The following is a 22,427-nucleotide window of genomic DNA, read 5'->3' as shown; positions in this document are numbered from 1 at the left end:
CTCCCAGCGGAGCTCCCGTAGGGGCCCGTGTCTTCCATCTCCTCAGCCCTGCCCCTAGGCATGCGCACTGGCAACGTCTCTACTTTTAAAGGGCCAAGCACGGGAAACCTGGCTCGGACGCATGCCAATGACATCACACAGCCCCAGTATATAAGGCAAGGCTTTATCCCCAGAACCTCGCCTTGCCAATCGGGTCGATACCTCAGTGTTTCTAGTTTGCCTGTTCCTTGCTCCTGTGCCTGATCCTGTGTTTCAGTGTCTCCTTGTTCCAGAGTCTCCTTGTTCTAGCGTCTCCTTGATCCAGCGTCTCCATGTCCCAGTGTTCCCGTGGTCCTCCGTGTCTTCCAGCATCTGTCTTGTTCCTGCTCCACGTTCCCTGGTAGTACCCTTTGGACTGATTCTTGGTACTGATCTCTGCTTGCCTGACTATGACTGACCGCTGCCTGGACCTGACCTTTGCTTGCCTTCTGACCATGTAGACTGCTGCCTGGAACTGACCTCTGCCTGCCTGACCACGTTGACCGCCGCCTGGAACTGACCCTCGCTTGCCTTGACTATGCTCGGACTGACCTTGGATTTGACCCTTGTTTTGGCTGATCACTTCTGGATGGATACCCTGGCTTTGACTCTTGCGCTTCATTCGGACACCCTCTGTGACCACCAGACCGACCTGCTTGGACTCTGACCGCGGCCTTCATCCAACCAGACTCACAGTCGCTGCCTGTTCCGCCTTGAGAGCCTTCCTGAACTGCTACCTCCCTGAGGTCTCCAGAGTCTCCAGTTCAGGTCTGGTCCATCCTCTCTGTATCAGCCATGCACCCATACTCGTTGAGGGTACACCTCTCCGCTACCTCTCCGGGAGACCCTCTGAGGCCCACCTAAGTCCAGGTGGTCCGGGTACCCAAGGGCTCAATCTGCAGAAACCCCAGACTGTTATTGGCAAAGCTCCAGCTAGCCTCTGTCTCCTCGTGTGTTCCGCCTCTTGGTGGCAGGTGCTCTCTGGGTCCGACCAGAGGGCCGTACCAATCCTGCACCAGGCCAATGGTCCACCTCAAGTGCAACAATAGCTTGCACAAAACCTCCAGACAATAGGCAGTATTTTGAAAAGAATTCGAACGAGATTTAAGTTTTGAGGGAATAAAGTATGAAAAGCTTGGCAAAGGGAACTTGCTTCACCAATTTTGAAAGAGCACTTCATTTACTCTAAGATTTAATTTGTTAGAACTTTTGAAAAGGAGAAAATATTTCACTGAAATTATTGTATAAAGTCAGCATATCAGGACAAACATTCTACAGTGCTTTTTGAGAATTTATGCTTGCACACATTTTCTGTGAATTTTTTTCCCTTCCTGAAGTTGCAAGAAATTAAGTCCTTAGGCCAGGGATAGAGAAACATTTTGGCCAAAGGACCACAAATGACAGCCCACTTCAAAGGTCTGGTCAAGGAACAAGGGTGGAGGATTTCTCTCAGTGCAATGCAGATTGGAGACTTACAGCCTGATCCAGCATGCAGTGGTGACATCACTTCCACTGATCTGTAAATGTCACTTCCTTTCCTGCAGGCCAATAGAAATGATGGTGCTGCTGCTGGCCAGAACACTTCTACCGCTGTAGTTTAAAGGATGCCTAAGGACCATATGTGGCCAGCAGACTGTAGTTTCCCCACCCGTGCCTTAGGCAAATTATTTCTCATTTCAAGATTGGGTGTCCAATTCTGACGTATGGGTTTGTTGAACATTTCTGTCCTACTTTTGCCTAAAACTTACACCTAGCCCTTTTGCTGTTGGCATAAAATGAATATAACTTTCTGAAAGAAGGTGACCAAATGCTACAAGTATTTATTCAATTTTCCAATTAAAGCAATGTGATTTTTGTATAGGACCAAACTGTGTTACCTGTGTGGATAATATTCCATGCTGTATTCCTGTGTTATGTGTCCCTGTTCCAATCACCCCAGCTGCAGCCACCTCTGAAACTGCTCCTAAACTGCAAAGTAAAGACAAACAAAAAAAATTGTTTTTTTTCTGTTCAAGAATCACCAGTTTAAATTATGAGCTGTGTAAGGACTTTTGAGCAGATAGCAGTTTCCACTCTTTGACCTAATGTAAAACAAATGAGCCACAAACTAGAGAAAGGCCATGGTGGGATAAAAACTCATCTTATAGAAAAGGAAGTCCTGCCAATCAACTTGGAAGACTTTTAAAATTTTTGGTTAATGCGGCATAGCTGGTGGAAATGATCAAAGACTGTACATATAAGTGGGTTTTAGGTCTGAAAACAAGACAGATTTTTGATCAGTATTTCAAGTCTAAAGCACCATCTGGATATCAGATTAGCTGTACAAAAGGGATGCCTAGTTAGACTCCTTAACAAATGCAGTAATGAGAAGCTTTATGCATATAGCACACAGGCAGGCAGGTCCAGGCCTCGAGAGTTGCAAGATGGCTGGATTTTCAGGATATCCACATTGAATATGCATGATTACCTGTAAAACTGCAGATATACAAAGAAACTAGTGAGAAGTTTAATACATTCTCAGTGAAAATAGTATCTCATGCATATCCTGAAAATCTAACAGGCTTGTGGCACTCCAAGTTTGAAGTTGCCTACCTTTGATATGGAATATTAAAAATGATCTGTGTGCCAAACTGCAAGTCACTCCTCTACACCACCCAATTTTTTAGTTTAGAAGCTCAACCTTTATCACTGAGAATAAATTTGACTTCTCACTGGTCCCATTGTATGTCTGCATTGCAGTTTTACATGTTCAATTGTCCTCCAAGCCATCAACATTTATAGCAATAACTGGGAGCATAGGGATTGACTTTGGGACACAGTGTATCTCACCATTTATTTATTGGCTCAAATCTAGTATAAGTCGATGACTACTCAAGTAAGTCTAGGTTTTTGCTGTGGCCAAAAAGGCCATATTTCATGGTATGACTCCTAAAAAAAATCAGAAATTATGAGTTTCAGATAAAGATGTTACCTAATGAAGCTACAGCGTTTAGCCTGGATCAGTGTTCCATAAGTTATAATTTTAAATTAGGGATGACCGACTGTGATCCTTAAGTGTTAAAGATAAGTCTGGTTTTCATGAAGACAGCAGTCCAGCAGCAAGAAGGGGGCTTTTCCAGGCTTTTGCATTGAGTGTCACATATATGATTTTTTTACCCGCTGGTGAGGGATTGTATGTGTTCACTCAGTGCAAAGAGCTCCTGGTGCTCAGGGAACGAGTCCAATCTCTGAAGGCTAGATTGGAAGACTTGGAAGAGCTGAGCCAGACAGAGATTTACATTGATGAGACCTTCAGGGACATAGTAGCCAAATTCCAAATCCAGTCTGGCAGCCCCAGTGCTGCCTTGGATCAGAAAGGTCTCCCAGTTGGAGAACATCACCCTGGTATAGCAGGAAGTGATCCTGTAGCAAGGACCTGCTCTCCAGGTGATGTATTGTCCTCTCACACTGAGGGCAAGTCTCCCAGGGCTACTGCCCAGGAGGGAAGGGTTAGGTCAGCCATCATAGTCGGTGATTCAATTATTAGAAATGTAGATAGCAGGGTGGCTGGTGGACATGAGGACCATCTGGTAACTTGCCTGCCTGGTGTGAAGGTGGCAGACCTCACGAGTCATCTAGATAGGATTATAGACAGTGCTGGGGAGGAGCCGGCTGTCGTGGTACATGTGGGCACCAACGACATAGGAAAATGTGGGAGAGAGGTTCTGGAAGCCAAATTTAGGATTTTACAAAGAAAGCTGAAATCCAGAACCTCCAGGGTGGCATTCTCTGAAATGCTTCCTATTCCACATGCAGGTCCCCAGAGGCAGGCAGAGCTCCAGAGTTTCAATGTGTGGATGAGACGATAGTGCAGAGAAGAGGGATTCAGTTTTGTAAGGAATTGGGGAAACTTTTGGGGAAGGGGGGAGACTTTTCCAAAAGGATGATAGATAGATAGAGCAGTTTTTAAACTAGAACAAGGGGGAAAGCCGACAGTCACTCAGCAGTGCATGGTTCGGAGAAATGTATCCTTGAAGGGAAGTAATGAAACAGGAGAGATAGGACATCCCAACAGAGAAGTTCCAATAAAAGCAAACGTAGTCCATGTGCCTATATGTAAAAAATCACCTGAGCTAAAGATTTCCAAATTATCCCTATCAACTGAAAAGCAGGTTGTTAATAAAAACAAATAACACACTTTGAAATCTCTGTATGCCAAAGCCAGATGTATAAGAAGTAAGATGGGAGAGTTAGAGTGTATACCAGTAAATGATTAGAGTGACATAATTGGTATCACAGAGACCTGGTGGAAGGAGGATAACCAATGGGACGGTGCTATATCAGGGTACAAATTATATCGCAGTGATAGGGAGGATCAACTTGGTGGGGGTATGGCACTTTATGTCTGGGAGAGTATAGAGTCCAACAAGATAAAGATCATACAAGAGACTAAATACTCTTTGTAGATATCCCATGTGCGTTGGGTAAGCTTATAGTGATAGGAGTATAACTCCGTCGACCTGGACAAAATGGTCAGACAGATAATGAAATGCTAAGAGAAATCAGGGAAGCTAACCAATTTGGCAGTGCAATACTAATGAGAGATATCAATTACCAGGTTAACAAGCACAAGGGGGAACCCAAAATAATTTTTACATAACGTAAGTAAGCCTAAGAAGGTGTCAGCAATCCAGACGTTATCTGTATAAAAATCATTCTCAATCATTCACCTTCATTGAAAAATCTTTTATTCAAATTTTTAATCTTCTTAGGAAAATTTCCTTATGCATTTTTTTATATTTTTCTTTTTATAAAAACTTTTGGCCCAATCCATTTATACAAAATTGACCCAGTCCATAAAAAATCAAAAAATGATCTTTAACAGAAACAGCCCAATCTTTAGGAGAACCAGCCCAACATGGCTGCTGTTTCACAATTAATATGCTTCATCAGGGGCACTCTAGTTACTTTCACACAAGGCCGTTGTCATTTTTAGCTGGATTTGGCTGTAGCCCGTAAGATATATACCAATAAAATTTCTAAATATATCATGGAAAATGAAAAATAAAGAACAATACTTATCTTATAAATGGCTACCATATCAAACAGGACTCGGCTTCTCAACCATTTCTCCACAAAAACGTAGGACCCAAAGACGATGAATGCGTCTTTTTAATTATGTAAACAGACATCAACATGATGATGTCACTAAAATGTAAACTATGAAAACGTTGTCCAGATATATTGTAAATATATTGTATTTGCATTTTCAGAAGGCGTTTGACAAAGACACTCATGAGAGGCTTCTATGAAAACTAAAAAGTCATGGGATAGGAGGTGATGTCCTTTTGTGGATTACAAACTGGTTAAAAGACAGGAAACAGAGAGTAGGATTAAATGTTCAATTTTCTCAGTGGAAAAGGGTAAACGTGGAGTGCCTCAGGGATTTGTACTTGGCTGGTGCTTTTCAATAGCCTACCCTCCCGCTACTCCTTCCACATAATGTATAAAACTTATTCCACAAGACTGTTTGATTTCCCTTGTAAATATCCTGTACATATATTTCTTAACTTTTATAAAACCTGTATTTTATGTATTTTTTTGAAACACCTTTATCTCTAATTTTACAGCTACTGTTCCACGAATTGCCCTGCCTTCCTTTTGTTTCCTGAAAGTCTTCCAGTTATACCTTTTAATTCAAATTTTATAATTAATGTTCCATGTAAAGGCTCTGCCTACCTGTTTTGAGTTTCATTGTACACCCATACGATGTGCAAACGGTTGTCGGTATAAAAAAAATGTTAAATAAAATAAAAATAAATAAATAAAATATATTTATAAATGATCTGGAAAGGAATACAACGAGTGAGGTTATCAAATTTGCGGATGATACAAAATTATTCAGAGTAGTTAAACCACAAGCGGATTGTGATACATTACAGGAGGACCTTGCGAGACTGGAAGATTGACATCCATATGGCAGGTGAAATTTAATGTGAATAAGTGCAAGGTGTTGCATATAGGGAAAAATAACCCTTGCTGTAGTTACACGATGCTAGGCTCCATATTAGGAGCTATCACCCAGGAAAAAGATCTAGGCATCATAGTGGCTAATACTTTAAAATTGTCGGCTCAGTGTGCTGCAGCAGTTAAAAAAGCAAACAGAATGTTAGGAATTATTAGGAAGGGAATGGTTAATAAATCAGAAATGTCATAATGAGTCTTTATCGCTCCATGGTGAGACCATACCTTGAATACTGTGTACAATTCTGGTCGCTGCATCTCAAAAAAGATATAGTTGCAATGGAGAAAGTACAGAGAAGAGCAACCAAAATGATAAAGGGGATGGAATAGCTCCCGTATGAGGAAAGGCTGAAGAGGTGAGGGCTGTTCAGCTTGGAGAAGAGATGGCTGAGGGGGGATATGATAGAGGTCTTTAAAATCATGAGAGGCTTTGAACAAGTAGATGTGAATCGGTTATTTACAGTTTCGGATAATAGAAGGACTAGGGGGCACTCCATGAAGTTAGTAAGTAGCACATTTAAGACTTATCGGAGAAAATTATTTTTCACTCAGTGCACAATTAAACTCTGGAATTTGTTGCCAGAGGATGTGGTTAGTGCAGTTAGTGTAGCTGGGTTTAAAAAAGGTTTGCATAAATTCTTGGAGGAGAAGTCCATTAACTGCTATTAATGAAGTTGATTTAGGGAATAACCACTGCTATTAATTGCATCAGTAGCATGGGATCTTCTTGGTGTTTGAGTACTTGCAGGTTCTTGTGGCCTGGTTTGGCCTCTGTTGGCTTGATGGACCCTTGGTCTGACCCAGTATGGCATATCTTATGTTCTTATGTTCGTATGCACACTGTGTACATTGTCAACTAGTAAGAATTCGCTTTTCAAAAGATTTACCCAACTAAAACCAGGTTCTAACCAGGTGAGTTTTACCTATTCAAAATCCCCCTTCCCCTTTACCTGGCTAAAATATGTTTAGGTGAAATCACTATGCACACAAATTTAGCTGTTTAAGAAATGGGTGGTAGGGGCATTCCAGCGTAAGGCTTTTTTACTACAGCACTGAGCAGCTCAGGGAGTGGGAAGTTAGCTGGATAAAGTTAACAGGTAATTTCAGCCGAGATATTCAGCAGGGCTAAAGCAGGTTAAGACTCCCACTGAATGTTCCTGAATAAAATTAGCTGAGTAGCTTTTACCTGGCTAACTTTAGGACAGCATTCACAGAACTCAGACTTACCCAGGCAAGTTTGGCTAGATAACTCTCAAGATTTAGCATGATCTAGCTAACCTTAAACTCTTCCCCCAGAATGCCCTCAGTGCTTCCTTCTTTTATCATGGTAAGTTCCAGCACAGTAATACTTTAGCTAGCTAAGAATGTATGGGCCGGATTTTCAAAGGGTTACGCGCGCTGGGCCTATTTTCAAAAGGCCCGGCGACGCGCGTCAAGCCCCGGGACGCGTATAAGTCCTGGGGCTTGCAAAAAGGGGAGGGGGCAGGGAGGGAGCAGGGTGGGGCGGACCAGGCGCGAGGGCATGGCCAGAAGCCTCCACATGGCCACTGTGTCGGGGATTGTGTGCCAGCAGTCGGCCAGGGCTGAAGTAAGTTTTGCAACAGAAGAAAAAAAAAAGAGAAAGGTGGGGGGAAAGGGCAGGGGACGTAGGGGAAGGAAAGGTGGAGTGGGGGGTAGGGAAGTTCCCTCCGATGCTGTGCCGATTTCGGAGCTGCCTGGGAGGGAATGGGGGAAGGCAGCGTGGCTCAGCACAGCTCAGTGCGTGCAAGGTGCACAATTGCGCACCCCTTTGTGCGCGTCGACCCCCGATTTTATAACATGGACGCGCTCGCACATGTTTTAAAATCGACCCTTATGTCATCAGTGGCTGGGGAAATTGAAAACTCAGGGGTAGATTTTATAAATGTATGCGCGGGCGTACGTTTGTTCGTGCACCAGGCGCATAGCCGCGCGTATCTTATAAAATCTGGGGTCGGCGCGCGCAAGGGGGTGCACATTTGTGCAACCTGCGCGCGCCGAGCCCAGCGCGCGCTGCCTGTTCCCTCCGAGGCCGCTCTGAAATCGGAGCGGCCTCGGAGGGAACTTTCCTTACGCCTCCCCTCACCTTCCCCTCCCTTCCCCCACCTAACACACCCCCCCGGCCCTATCTAAACCCCCCCCTACCTTTGTTGGCAGATTTACGCCTGCGGAAAGCAGGTGTAAATCTGCACGCGCCAGCGGGCTGCTGGCACGCCATCAACCGACCCGGGGGCTGGTCCGGAGGCCTCGACCACGCCCTCGGGCCAGCGCCACGCCCCCGGGCCCGCCCCCGAAACACCGCGTCACTCGCGTCATGCCCCCCGACACGCCCCTCCATGCAAGCCCCGGGACTTAAGCGCACCGCCGAGCCTATGCAAAATAGGCTCGGCGCGCGCAGGGGGGGTTTGGGGTAGGTTTTCGGGGGGTACGCGCGTACCCCTTTGAAAATCTACCCCTCAGGGTCTCTCTAACTAAGTCCTGAACTTAAATGGAAAAACCCCTTTAAATTTCAAACTCTACATATAACTGGATAGTGCAATCTTCCATGCTACCTAGTTAAATTGAGCCAGGTAAGTGTGGCTGCATAAAAGATAGGCCTCAGTTTGACCGCACATATTTTTTGCAATCAGATTTAGTCGCATATTCAGCTCAACTTTTAAGTGGGTAAGCAAACATTGCTAAATATCCATCTGAAAATAACCAATTAACTTTACTTGATTATTTTTAGCCGTACTTACCTGGTTGAAAATCGATCCCTAATTGTTAGATTTTAAGAGGGTTTTTTCAGATTTTTATTTTTTGCCGCCACTTTCCTTGCTATGTTTTTCCTGTGGATGGATTTTTTTCCCCTGTCTTGTACACTAGGAGGTCCATATTCAAAAGTCATTTAGATGGATAATGTAATGTTTAAATTGCTTATCTGGCTAGAATTTAGCCAGATAGGATGGAGGCGTTCTGGCAGCAGGCAGGGGGCATTCTTGGGAGGAGCAGAGTTAGCCGCATAAATTAACCGGATAACTCCAATATTCAGAGTTAGCTGGTTCCTTCTGCAGCTAACTCTGGTTGAGTTGTATGGTTGTTCTAAAGATAGCCGGTTAGACATAACTGGCTAACTTTAAGATAGCCGGAAATATTCATTCAGTGGCTGAAAATGGATCTCTAAATTCCTGTTTTAAACCTTAACAAGTCATAATGTTATACAATGTGTGTGTGTGTGTGTGTGAGTGTGACACATGACTATTACAATAAGAGGGTTTTTTAAAGTATTTTTTACCAGAATACTATAGCCAATCAGTCTGGTGATTTTTAATTGCACATTAAGAAAACAAGCGATCATCTTAATTAAAATAAAAAACATATTTTATGTTTGAAAACAGAGTTTCACAGCAAAACTATAGTGGTAAAATCTGAAAAAGTTCAAATTCTGTGGCTTGGATAAGGTTATAAAATATTTAGATATAGAAGTAGAAAAAAGCTGCTGTAACTAAGAAAATATGGTTAAATGTAATATAGATTGTGGTATCATATTTTTTGTTTAAATGTGCATCTGTTAGTCCTCCTTGTTCTGATTACTTTTTGACAACTTCAGCTTGTTTGTTACCAAGTACGTTTTGTTTTTTGTGCTTCTGAAACTTTATTTTGGCATGGGGTTTTTTTATTGTTCTTTGGTTCTTAGGAAGTAAAGCATGACCCCTGAAGCAGGCATTGATGTTTCCTGAAACACCAGTATCGGGCTATGGCTTTATTGTTTTCGATGGGACATTGCTGTTGTCACCAAGCTACTTTTGAACATTGCGGGCTTTGTTTTTCTATATTCTTCTGGGAAATTGCAACAAACTTTTCTTGAATGTATAACATTCTGCACTGTGGAATGTTTTCTTCAGTACACAACTGCGTTTGGATTATTTTAAGTTGTTGAGCAGGAAGCAGATAACTTGCAAACAAATGCACATGGTGGCATATACGCACGTATATTGTCACAAGCAGATTACATTAGTATTTTATAAACTGCCTGTATGATGTATGCACATTTTATAAAATACACATATGTCTACCCCGCAACATACACACTTCTATAGGCTTACATGCAAATACATTGAATGCATTGAACATGCGTACTATTTCATACTATTTTACAAATATATGCGCTTATATTGTATGTGTGAAAATAGAGTAGGACTTACTCGTGTACATCGGGATTTACACACGTAGGTTGGTATATTTTTTAAAATGTGCGCAGCAAGGAAATTACCAGTTTTACCAATTAATCCATCAGTTCATCCAGCCCTGCTCCAAGTCACCAAGATCCTCCTGGTTCTTCATTTTGAACACTTCCCAAATCATCCAGACCTCCCACCACTGCACAATAAACACGCTGGTATCACTTACATCTAGGTAATAAGCAGGTGTAAAATTATGCTAGTAAATTGGCAACCTGGGTGCACAAATGTCTTTTAAAATAGCAACTTACATGCGTAAATATTGAATCCCTGCCCGGAATGCCCCTAGACTGTCCTTTTTTTACGTGTGATATATGTGCGCAAAAGTGAAAATATGCTAGTATTTTTACTTTATAAAATACAGAGGATGTGATTTGAAGCTATTTATGTGTGGCTCATGAAGTGGACCCTTGGCCTGGGGCAGGGTTGGTCTGGCCCTCCGGTTGGACCTGGAGGGCGCCTGCCACCAGGAGGTGGAGTACAGGAGGAGATGGTTTCAGGTGGGCCTCGCAGGATCTCAGCAGAGACAGTTCAGAGTAGGCCCACCACCACAAGCATGCGGTCGTTGTGCTAGGAAGAAGGCTGGAGGTCACGGGAGGTCAGCAAGAGAAGTCCAATTGGAAAGCAAGGGTCGGTACCAAGAAATCAGTCCAGAATAGTTAGCCAAGGCAAGGTCGGGTTCCAGAAGTCAATCAGCATAGTCAGGTCACAGGCATAGGTTCGGGCAAGCAGCAGGCAAGGATGGTCGAGGGACAGGCAAAAAGTCAGTACCAGGAAGACAGTCTGGGGGTACTACCTTGGAAGGCAAGACATGGAGCTTGGAACTTGGAAGATGTGGAGACTTGGAGCTTGGAACTTGGAAGACGTGGAGACGTGGAAACCGGAGACACTGAAGACACAAGGACGCTGGAACTGAAGGCACTTGAAACAGTAGCCACCAGAGTGGCATCCTGGTGGAGGATCAACCTGAGCGAGTGTTCTTTCCAGACCTGGGTCCCAGCCACTGCGGAAGAGAATGCTGGATGGAACAGTGGTCCCAGGGTGCAGTCAACCAGGACATGGGATCCAGAGCAAGCACTGGACAAGGAGCTGTAGATGACCCGATTCCAAGGTGAAAACTGAATGTCCACGGAGCCCTTTTATAGGGCTTGAGGAGACAACTCCTTGGGAGGAGTTGCAGGAGGAGTCCAGGAGCCACACCTGCACTGTCCCTTTAAATAGGGAAGAGAGCCGTGGGCCTGCCCCTTAGCAGGAGCTGTAGCAGGGAGCAGGAGGAGCCGTAGGAGGGCCGTAGAACAGGCTCTGATATCATCATCGGCATTCAACCGTAAAGAGGAGGTCCAGGGACGGCTTGGCCACAGGAGAGATCCCAGTCACCGGCAGCTTCAGTCGCATGAGGGAGGGCCCGGCATGGCTCCTGCCATGCCGGCAAGATGTCGGCTGGGCCGAAAGGACCCCCGGTATCCGCGGCTCCTGCCGTGGGAAGGAGAAGGCAGGCTGCGGCCTTACCGGGCCGTGGGATGGCAGCGACGTCAGCGGCCCCGCCACGGAGGTAAGAGGCAACTCATCGCTCCAGCCATGGGCCGAATTGCAACATTATGCACATATATGCTAATTTTTACACAAGTTGAGCTGTATATTCAAAAGCATTCAGCGCAAATGTTTAGCCTGATAAGTGGGACTTATGCGGCTAAGTAGCGTCTGCTGAATATGTGCCTGCATTCAGCGGCCATCGCTTAGCCATTAAAGTCCTTTGTACGGCTAAAAAGTTAGTCGCATAAGAAACAGGTGTAAAGTGGGCAGATCGGGGTGGAGCAAGTTAGCCAATATTCGGACTTAGCTGCATAAGCTGTACGGCTACGCTAGATGTGCCATAGAGCAGGTCTAAACTTAACCAGTTAGACTTATATGGCTAAGTGCTCAGTTATAGAGATGGCACCGGCCGTCCATTGCTCCTACTATGTGACAGGGGCCAGCCAATGGCACGGATACCCTGTCACATGGTAAGGGCAAAGGGCCATCGGTGCCATTTTGTTTACTGGCAGCCGAAGGCCCGAAAGTGGGAGAACGCTCCCGGGACCCCCACTGGACCACCAGGTACTTAAAACCTTTGGGGGGGTCCGGAGGGTGGGGGGATACTAAAGAACTAATTTTGAAGGGTCGGGCTGTGTTTTTGTGTTACTTTTAAGTGCCCTTTCTTCCCGCCCTTCCCCCCCCCCCCCATAACGATAAGAGTACCCACTAAATTAATCATGGGGTTTCCTATCACTATCGGGGACCCCCTGATATCTGACGAGATTGAAAATATCGTCCAATGTTTTCAATCGTCAGATAAACGATTCACATCCCTCCTCAGTTATATGAGTATATTCAGCTGTAGAGCCGTGCTGCTGAAATATACATCGTAACTTAGCCGGATAAGTTCTAACCGGCTAACTGGGTCATTCATCAAAATGCATTAGGGCCCTGACACATGCAATAAATATCACAATGCACGACAGTATGCAAATTTTACATTTAGTATGCAAGGAGTAGGAGTTAATGGAAATAAGGGTTTGCTAGCGTGGAATGCAGTAAAGTAACACACACTAAAGCGGGATTTAACATCAGAAATAACTGCACCTTTTTTTTGTGCATTAAACTCATGTTAGCTTTGCATTACCGGGGAAAATAATCTTATTGCATGGGGGAGAGAGAGAGACAGAGAGAATATGACATGGTATATATATATATATATATATATATCTATAGTGATAGGAAACCCCATGATTAATTTAGTGGGTACTCTTATCGTTATGGGGGGGGGGGGGAAGGGCGGGAAGAAAGGGCACTTAAAAGTAACACAAAAACACAGCCCGACCCTTCAAAATTAGTTCTTTAGTATCCCCCCACCCTCCGGACCCCCCAAAGGTTTTAAGTACCTGGTGGTCCAGTGGGGGTCCCGGGAGCGTTCTCCCACTTTCGGGGGCATTTTCAACTCGGGGCGGGTTTGGGGGAAGGTTTTACATACAGTCGGAGGAATTAACTGCAAATTTGATATGACTGATGAATTTCTATCATTTGAATCAATGAAAGGTACCAACAAGAGGAGTTGATTATGCCTTCTGGTTGACTGGTTCCCCACCTGCATGTAGGGCCACCTGGTTCCCCACGCTGCATGCAGGGCCATTGGGTTTCCCATGTTGCACAAATCAACTCCTCTTGGTACCTTTCATTGATTCAAATGATAGAAATTCATCAGTCATATCAAATTTGCAGTTAATTCCTCTATGTATATAAAACCACCCCTCCAAACCCACCCCAAACCCGCCCTGAGTTGAAAGTGTCCCCTCTTACATGGTATATATATATACACCATGTCATATTCTCTCTCACACTTTCTCCCCCCTCCCCCCCCCCCCAGTTGTATTTTAAAAACAAATGCGGTGACTCTACAATTTGCCAAATTTTTTAAATTGTGGGCGCTATTTCTGCTATATTTATAGCAATCTGATGAATCTAGGGGTAAGATACTTAACCAGCCAGTTTTGAATATTAAGCCTATAACATTTTGAAAATTTACCTCAAAGTTTATTTGTATTTTGATATGGGAATATTGTACATAATACACAAGGAACTTGGACTGGGTATGATATGGTAGATGATTTGAAGTTAAGTGCATGTGAAACTGAGCTTAAAAGTTGTGGCTTTTGGCACATTGTTATGATACCATATCTATATTACACTTAATCATATTTTTTTTAGTTACAGCAGATTTTTTTCCATATGTATATGTGAGAGGTATTTTTGCCTGTTTTTTTAATACTGAAAATGTTTATAAAATGCCATAACATAATAAAGTCCTTGTAATGTATGTCATTACCATTGATGACAATACCTTGTCAATGTATTTATAAAGATTGGTGGTCCCAGTCTAGTTTTGTGTGACCAACCATACTAAACCACTTATCAGTTAGTGTAGCTGGGTTTAAAAAAGGATTGAATAAAATCTTGGAGGAGAAGTCTATTACCTGCTATTAATTACGGTAAGTTGACTTAGAAAATAGGCACTGCTATTACTAGCAACAGTAACATGGGATAGACTTAGGCCTAGATTCACTAATACCACCGGGCTCTTTGAATCGCGCGGTACAGGGGGTCAAAGCAGGGGGCGGGCCTGTGAAAGCCGGCAGCGATCGCACCTCTGCGGTGCGATCGCTGCCGGCTTTCGCACCCAATAGCGCCATCATAAAAGGTGGCGCTATTGGGCGTGAAATTGGCAGCGAAAAAGGTTCTTACCATTTCGCTGTCTGCGATGTCTTCGTGGTGTCCACCCCGGTGCCACCCCGACTCCTCCTATTCCACTTTTTTCCAGGACTTTTCCGGGACTTTTCTCATGCGATTGCTTTGGAAAATGACCCCCTTAGTTTTTGGGACCTTGCCAGGTTCTTATAGCCTGGATTGGCCATTGTTGGAGACAGGATGCTGGGCTTGATGGACCCTTGGTCTGACCCAGTATGGCATGTTCATATGTTCTTAACACAAAATGACTATCACAAAAAACCTGTATATTTTGCTGTGAAGTAAAATTCAGGAAACACAATTCAAATGTTATGCAATAATTAGCCTTATAGCCTGGTTAAAAATCAGGTGGAATGAGATTAACTTCCTCCTTCTCCTAAAAACCAAAGTTGTTCAACATTTTAATAGCCTAGCCTGCTGCTGCCAGTTTTTGTCAGGAAGGTCTAGCCAGAGCTACTCCATTCAGTGCAATGCTCTTTGTAATTTGACAATAGATTTCTAAATGTCCCAGATCATAATTAATGCTAAGAGTTTTTTCTTCAGGAGATTCAATTGTCCAAGTTTGGCCAGATCCCAAATGTTTTTTGTGTCTTCAGGGGGTTAGGTGCCATGGCATTAAATGCCCTCCCATCCCCCATATTGTACAGTTTTTCAATTTAGTCAAAAAGTCAGGAAGGAAACATTTTCAGGCCATGGTTCATTTATTACACTTGATCTTAGGCAAAAGAGCTCAATACTTAAAAAAAAAAAAAAAGGTAAATGGATAACTTATTTGGCTAGAGTTAGCCGGAGACGTTATCAAGGATATTCAGTGGGATAAACATCCTACTAAATAACCTCGAATAAATTATGCATGCATATGTACCTAGATAACTTTGAATCCTAATTGGCTATGTTTGAATATTGTCTGTTAGATTTCAAAGTTATCTGGGTACATACTGTATTTCTAGATAATTTTACCTTAATTGGCTTTGTTCAAAGAATATAACTAGTTAATGATCCCAAAATAAAAAAAAAATAAAACAACAACAACCTAGTGGGCCTGCTGGCCCAATCCCCCAACCCATTGAAACAAATGTCACTCCTGCCTATCCAACTTCCCCCTCCCAAGTTTGCAAATTATGCAAAAATCATAGCAGATCTATAGGTTTGAAAAGCTAATCCTACCATCTTCCCCCTCTGAATTTTCAAAATGCAATTTTTAGGAAGCCTGCTCCAGAGCTCATCCTCCTCCACTCCCTTAGGCACCCTGGTAAACCCAACTCAAAACCTCCCCCCTCACTCAGAATCCCCAAACCTTAATGCCGCCAGCAGTGCGATACAGTTCTCCAGCTTATGACATGTCCACCGGATAAGATATTTAGTTAAGAAAACTCTGCTGCAGAATGCCCCCAAATGCCTACAAGTTATTTGGATACATTTCATAAGGATAATGACTTATCCAGATAATATTTAACAAAATAAGTTGTGAAGACATTCAACATGCAACATTTATGCAGATAACGCACTTGTTGTGCCTGGAGGTGGACCCTATCCTGAGACAGTGAGGAGGGGTTTCCTGGTCGGACCCAGGAAGCAACTGCCACCAGGAGGCGGAGCACAGGAGGAGACAGAGGCTAGCTGGAGCTTCACTACTGGAAGCCCGAGGTCCCCCCAAGTGGAGTCCTTGGGGACCCGGGCTTCTTGGACTTAGGTGGGCCTCACAGGGTCTCCCGGATAGGAAATATAGAGGTGTGCCCACCAGGATCAATGGTGCGTGGTCGATGTCAGAATTGGAGACTTGGGAAATCAAGGAAGGCCAGAACAGTGTCTGTGATGACAAGGCTAGGAGTAGGGCCAGGCTCAAGGAGACATGGTCAGTGATCACGTTCCAGAGGTCAGTCCGAGAGTAGTCAGCCAAAGCAGGGGTCAAGTTCCAGAGATCAGAAGTGGTCAAGGAGGCAGGCAAGGATCAGAATCCGGGCAGTGATCAGCATAGTCAAGAACAGGCAAAGGTCAGTACCAGAGAGTCAGTCCAAGAGGTACTACCTGAGGGAACGCAGGAACAGACAGATGCTGGAACAGAAGGATGCTGGAACAGGAGGACGCTGGAATAGGACTGGAACAAACAAGACTGGAACAAGCGATGAGACACTGAGGCAAACTAGTTCACACAAGATGTCAACCCGATTGCCAAGGCAAGGAAGTGAAGGCAGGAACTTCCTGATAAACTGTGCTCAATCAGGGTGTGCCGCGGAGATAGGACCTGTCCCTGGCCGTATAAGGGACCGGGTGGTCCGCGCGCATCTCGGGGTGGGACCAACACCACGGAGGACGCTGAGCCCCGCCATGAGGCCTTTTGCACTGAGGAAGGCCCAGCGACTGCTGCCGCAGGATGCCGAGGCCTCAAGGAGCTAGCTGCGGCCACGGGAGAGGCTGACCCGGGACCTGCAGAGGAGTAGGGAAGGTAAGCATGCCCATGCTTGGGCCGAGCGCGGACGGTGCGCACAACATCAAAAGCTATCGAAAAATTGACCTGAAAGAGGCTGAGAAGCAAATAAATGTATATTATCCTTTAAGGTACCAACGTTCCACAAGTAGAACATTTTTTCATATACTTTTAATTACTTGCTAATTTTTTTATACCATATTTGGGTCTAGTTAACTAAGATATGTAAAAAGGGGCATCAGGAAATAATTCCTTCAATGAGCAGGATCTAAAAGGTTAATGATTATTGATAATCACATTACTTGCATATTAAAACATTAAAAATGTATATAAATGTTACAATATATATGCAATAACATAGACAACAGGAAAAATAGGTTGAAGGCGATCAGTAATTCTGAATTATTTACCTATTCAGATCATATTTAGACCTCAACTTTTCAAAATTCTCTAGGGTATAAATGGCTCGCTATGTGGAGGTATGTGGCCTGAAACATTTTTATGCTACAAAAAGAGTAGAGGGATCACGCAATTGATATGTGACTCTGAACTGTAGATATTTACTGCTGCTGCATAGTAGGAGGGGGTCACAAGAAACATTTTACATATGCCCAGAATTGTACTTGCTTGGTATAGCCCACCAAAAAAATATTTTTTGGGATGTGTGCACTATTTTTTTCATCTTTGTTCTATTTTCTCATTGTTCAGGGATTTTTTGTTCTTTTTCAAGATTTTTATTTTTTAGTCTTTTTATTTTTCAGGAAATAGTGCACGCTATTAGCAAATAGTACATGCTATTTGCTATTAGTGTAAATAGGGCACACTGTTTCACTAATGGTGCACACATTTGCAAATAGGGCACCCTGTTTGTCAATAAGGTGTATTATTACCAAACAATCAGGATTATTCATCAAAATGCATTATGGCATTAACACACATGATAATGCGTTAATGCCATAACACATGCGATAATGTTAATGCACATGGCAAATGCAAATTTATGAAAATGAGAGGCAATATATATGAAAGTAAACATATACTATTGTGTGAGAGAGAGAGAGAGGCCTTCATAGTAGTCAAGTATTTATATGCCTGTAGGAGGGGCATCTAATAGCTCGATTTGAGGTGTTGTGGTGGTTTAGGGTTTAGGGGCCAGTTTATCATGCAGAGTGAGATGTATGAACAGCACAGTACACCTCGGTGAAGATTTGACTTCATTTGGAATGATGGAAGTCTCACAAAGATGACATTTTGTACTATGTTATCTCACCCTAGCTTGATTTTACCTTGTTTTAGAGTCCATCCATCTCCTGATTTCGGCATACATCCAGCTTTGAAAATTCACCTTATTCTTTTTAAAATCAGAAATATGTTCCTAGATCCCCAATTTTATAAGATGCCACTTCCAGCTAGAAACCCGTGTTTTATGCTTGCAGATGGCTTTGAAAATAAATGAAACCGTATATGTGTGCTTTACTTTCATTTCTAAAGGGAAGGAACCTGCATGCTGTCTCTTTCAAAATGAGCAGGTGAAGGGAGTGCGTGCTAAAAGCGGGCTGTGGACTTTAAACCGCTATTTGTGCAGGTGGCAGAGTGAAGCCAAAAAGGCATGCATCTATTTGAAAATCCCATGTACGTGCACTATTTTTATTTATTTGCAAGCTTATATTCCACAACTTCTATAGTTTGTGTCTAATATTTTCCTCCTCTGCACAAACCTTTCCTCCAGGATTGCTATTTGTAATGCTGGTAATAGGCACTGTGGCAGCCATGAACCTGTGTGTTTTCCCACATTTCAGAGTGGTCATTTTCAATCGCCATTTTCAGCAGCCTGCTGAGGGGCAAAGTCTGCAGGGACTCTTGTACCTGGGAACCTGGTAATCAATTTTCCAAGAGACCTATGCAGCACGCAGTTTTTCTTTTGAGAATTCACTTGTGTGGAGGATATATGGGCACAAAAGTCCCCCACAGATATTGCACCTCCATTTTTTATGGGCGTAGGCAATGGGGAAGACGTGTACGGGCAGGTTCTTATGGCCTGGATTGGCCACTGTTGGAAACAGGATGCTGGGCTTGATGGACCCTTGGTCTGACCCAGTATGGCATTTTCTTATGTTCTTATGTTCTTATGGCTTGTGAACCCCACATGTACTTTTTACCTGCTCTGACGGCGATTTTCAGGCAGGCCAGTTTATTCAGGGAAATGGTTAAGGTCTCTCTGTGTTCTGCATATGCGACTGAGGCAAGGTAGTTTCCTAGCCTGTATGTTTTGTGTATGGTTCTGTAGCAGGCCAGCTTGCTCTGCGCCTCCCAAAAGAAGGTGGATTGGTATTCTCTGGGCTTGCTGTAATATTTGCAGTACTATTTGTGTCCTGGTAGTAGTGCTGTTGTAGTATGAGTGTGATTTTTTTAGAGTTTTATGACACTTTACACGCGGGAGAGGCTGACCCGGGACCTGCAGAGGAGTTGGGAAGGTAAGCAGGCCTGTGCGTGGGCCGAGCGTGGACGGGGCGCGCAACATCAAAAGCTATCCAAAAATTGACCTGAAAGAGGCTGAGAAGCAAATAAATGTGCCTGTGCCTGTAGTGGAGGGAGTTTGCTTCACTGCTACTGAGCTGACCCCAGAATTTGAATTCTTTTTTTGTAAAGGGAAACATCCTGGTTCTTCTCTACATCCATTGTTGGGTAGGAGCTGAAGCATCCTTACCAGCTGACAAAAAACAAATTAAATTGTATTTGTTATACTCATTCTTAAATCATCAGGAAAAGAATTAAATGAATGATGAATTAGATGAAGCTTGGGCAGGACAAACTACATCTTTATCAGCCTGATTTAAACACCTTCAGCTTTTTTCCATTCTTCCACAGTGGCTCTTAATTGTTTATATTTTCATAAAAATATTTAATCCTAGTTTTTGAATGTTTTTAAAATAATCTGCATAGTCCTTTGGACATCATGGCAAACAAATTAGTAAGTAAATAATAAATAAATGTGGAGTTCTGTCCCAATCTCTACAATTTTGGCTTAATAGACCTTTGACTTCATGCCCATCCATCTTACAGGATTGGTTGAATGATGCTGTCAAATAATTTTAGTAGTAATTTTTCTGGAGAATTGAAATGGCTCAAGGGGATTCTTTATTGCATATGAAACCCTTAGAGCTTTTTCTTGTAGTGTCTTTATAGCCAATTAAAAACTCCCAGATGCATTTAGTGTCAGACCAAGGTAAATACAGGCTAGACTATGCTTAACCTTTTGGTTATTTAATCAAATTTTGAAGGTGCTGGAGGGTTTTTGGCTTTTTTTTGGCTTTTTCTGGAAATTCATAATTGTCACCTTTACCCAAATCACCTGAAGGGCCCATGATTTGCAATAGGTCTGTAGGAGAATTAGATTCTCTTGCAGACCATCTGGGGTAGGGGATAAAATGACCAGATGCTGTGCATACAGGATTCTACTCTAGTGTTAGCAAGGTGCAGATGCATGACAGGCATGCTTGCTCCACTTTGTGATCCATGGGCAAAAGAGAGTCTTGCCCTCCAGTCCCAGCATCTCTCATTCATAAGGGAGATGCTGGTAGCTAAGGTATGTGAAAGGGAGCGCCAAAGGCAGATGCTGAGTGGGGATGTAGTACAAAAAAGAGGGGCCACCTTAGAGATTAGAACAAGAAGGAGCAGCACCCTGTCAGCTATCATTTCCTCCCTCACCTCATGGTACCAAGCCACATTGTCTGCAAAGAACCATCTCTCCTAACAGAGGCCATAGCTAAAGCATTCTGTTTTCCCATATTCAGTCACTCATAAAAATAGCAGTGTGAGAACCTCTACTAGAGAATAGATGTTGGTGGACAATATAGATAGCTGGGATGAACCATTTTCCATGGGAGGTTTCACAATGGATCATTCCAGCTTTTAATATAGTGGCCACTAGTGTATTTCAGATGATGAAAGTTTTGAGAGCTGAAGAGCAGCTAGAGGAGAGCAGTGACCAAGATTGGAAGTAGTTCTTTTCCCTCTAATCCCTACGGAGATCTGCAGGATGGAAACTTGTTGAAACTCATGTGTTGCTTTTCCCTGGTTTGCCAGAAAGAGTTCTGGGAATCTTCAGTAACCTGCTGTATTTTGGTGTTGGAAATGGAGTCTTAGTAGCTGCCCAGCTGGTATACATATACTAACCCGGTACTTCCAGGAGAAGGATACCAGGAGAATGCCCATCCAGTACATCAAAAGTGTGAAGAGATCAGCTTGGAGCAGAACATCATATGTTAAGGTAATACGGATGTCCCTAAGAACAAGGGAGCACTTACAACACTTCCCAAAGGAGATTTTAAAGTTACATGTGCCAGCATATGTACCATTTGAAAACTATGGATTCATTTCCTTTGAGCAGATTGATTATTAAGTAACACTTATATTGTTGGAACACTTCTTCCTGTTTGAGAAGTGATTTTTTGTTAATGAGTGGCAAGTCCTATTCCTGTGGGGCCTGGAGTATATCTTCCCCTATTCAGAATGAAGCCCAGGACTGAAGTGAGTTGTGTCTGCCCTCAGCATGACTCTCATCTTGATGGTAAAGACACAGAAGGGGGGCAACATAGGGCCAAATGTATGTGATTACATGATTTGTTAATTTTGAATTGCTGTTTTGTAAATTGTTTATATTATTGTACACTGCTTCAAGGTATCTTTGGGTAATTAAGTGTAAGTATATACTTTGTAGGCAGTTATCAAAGAGAAAGTACTCAGATTCTTTTTGAAAACTGATTATATAGTATACTTGTTAAAGTTGAATGAATACATTTGCCACACCATGGGCTATTTAGAATTGCTCTCATAAAAGTGAATTTTAAAAGCTTATCACATGCATCAATTAGGGGATGCGTGCACAAATCAGGCTTATAATTTCCCACCCTATTTTCAAAACTCGGAGGTGCATCCGTATCTCAGGCTGCATGCACATCTAACTGAGTTTCAAAAAGGGGCAGGGCATGAGAACTCTGGAGCGAGCCAAGAGATGCGCACTTATCTACCTACGTTCCTAGGTGCCTACCCATGTCTCCTGGCACATACATTTACTTCTGCTATAGAGAAGGTGTAAGTCAGAAAAAAAAACCTGCTATTTTGGAGGGGTTTAAAGGGTCAGGGGTAACTGGGGGAAATGCAGGCTATTAAACCAGGGGGGTTTGGAGGACTTAGTTCATAACTGGGTGAACTGGTGGATGAGTTGGTAAAACTGCGAGTGGCGTGGATGCATGCTGCTTTTACAATTCCCTGGCTTATGTGGTAGAAGCAGCATTTACGCGCCTAGGCATGCACCCATTTAAAATTGGATGTACAATGGCGCACGCCTAACATGTGCTCATATACACTTGAAGTTATAAAATTGCCACATCCCTGGGTGCATGCTGGTGTACTATTCGGTATGCCAGTTTGAACCTACCATCCCAAACTCTTCACTC

General features: G+C 43.3%; 1 protein-coding gene across 1 annotated transcript in view; it reads right to left on the bottom strand.

Annotated features, from left to right (window-relative positions):
- The window catches only part of LOC115088194 (L-gulonolactone oxidase-like), a 350,872-nt gene that overhangs the window by 218,852 nt on the left and 109,593 nt on the right, over window positions 1-22,427 (bottom strand). Inside the window, exon 5 of the mRNA XM_029596219.1 lies at window positions 1,896-1,986. Coding sequence (XP_029452079.1) covers window positions 1,896-1,986 — 91 coding nt within the window. The remainder of the gene's footprint in view (window positions 1-1,895; window positions 1,987-22,427) is intronic.

The sequence above is a fragment of the Rhinatrema bivittatum genome, chromosome 3 (assembly GCF_901001135.1).
Source record: "Rhinatrema bivittatum chromosome 3, aRhiBiv1.1, whole genome shotgun sequence".
Taxonomy (NCBI): Eukaryota; Metazoa; Chordata; class Amphibia; order Gymnophiona; family Rhinatrematidae; genus Rhinatrema; species Rhinatrema bivittatum.
The sequence above is the reverse complement of the archived record's forward strand: the minus strand, read 5'-3'. Positions and strand labels throughout refer to the sequence as shown.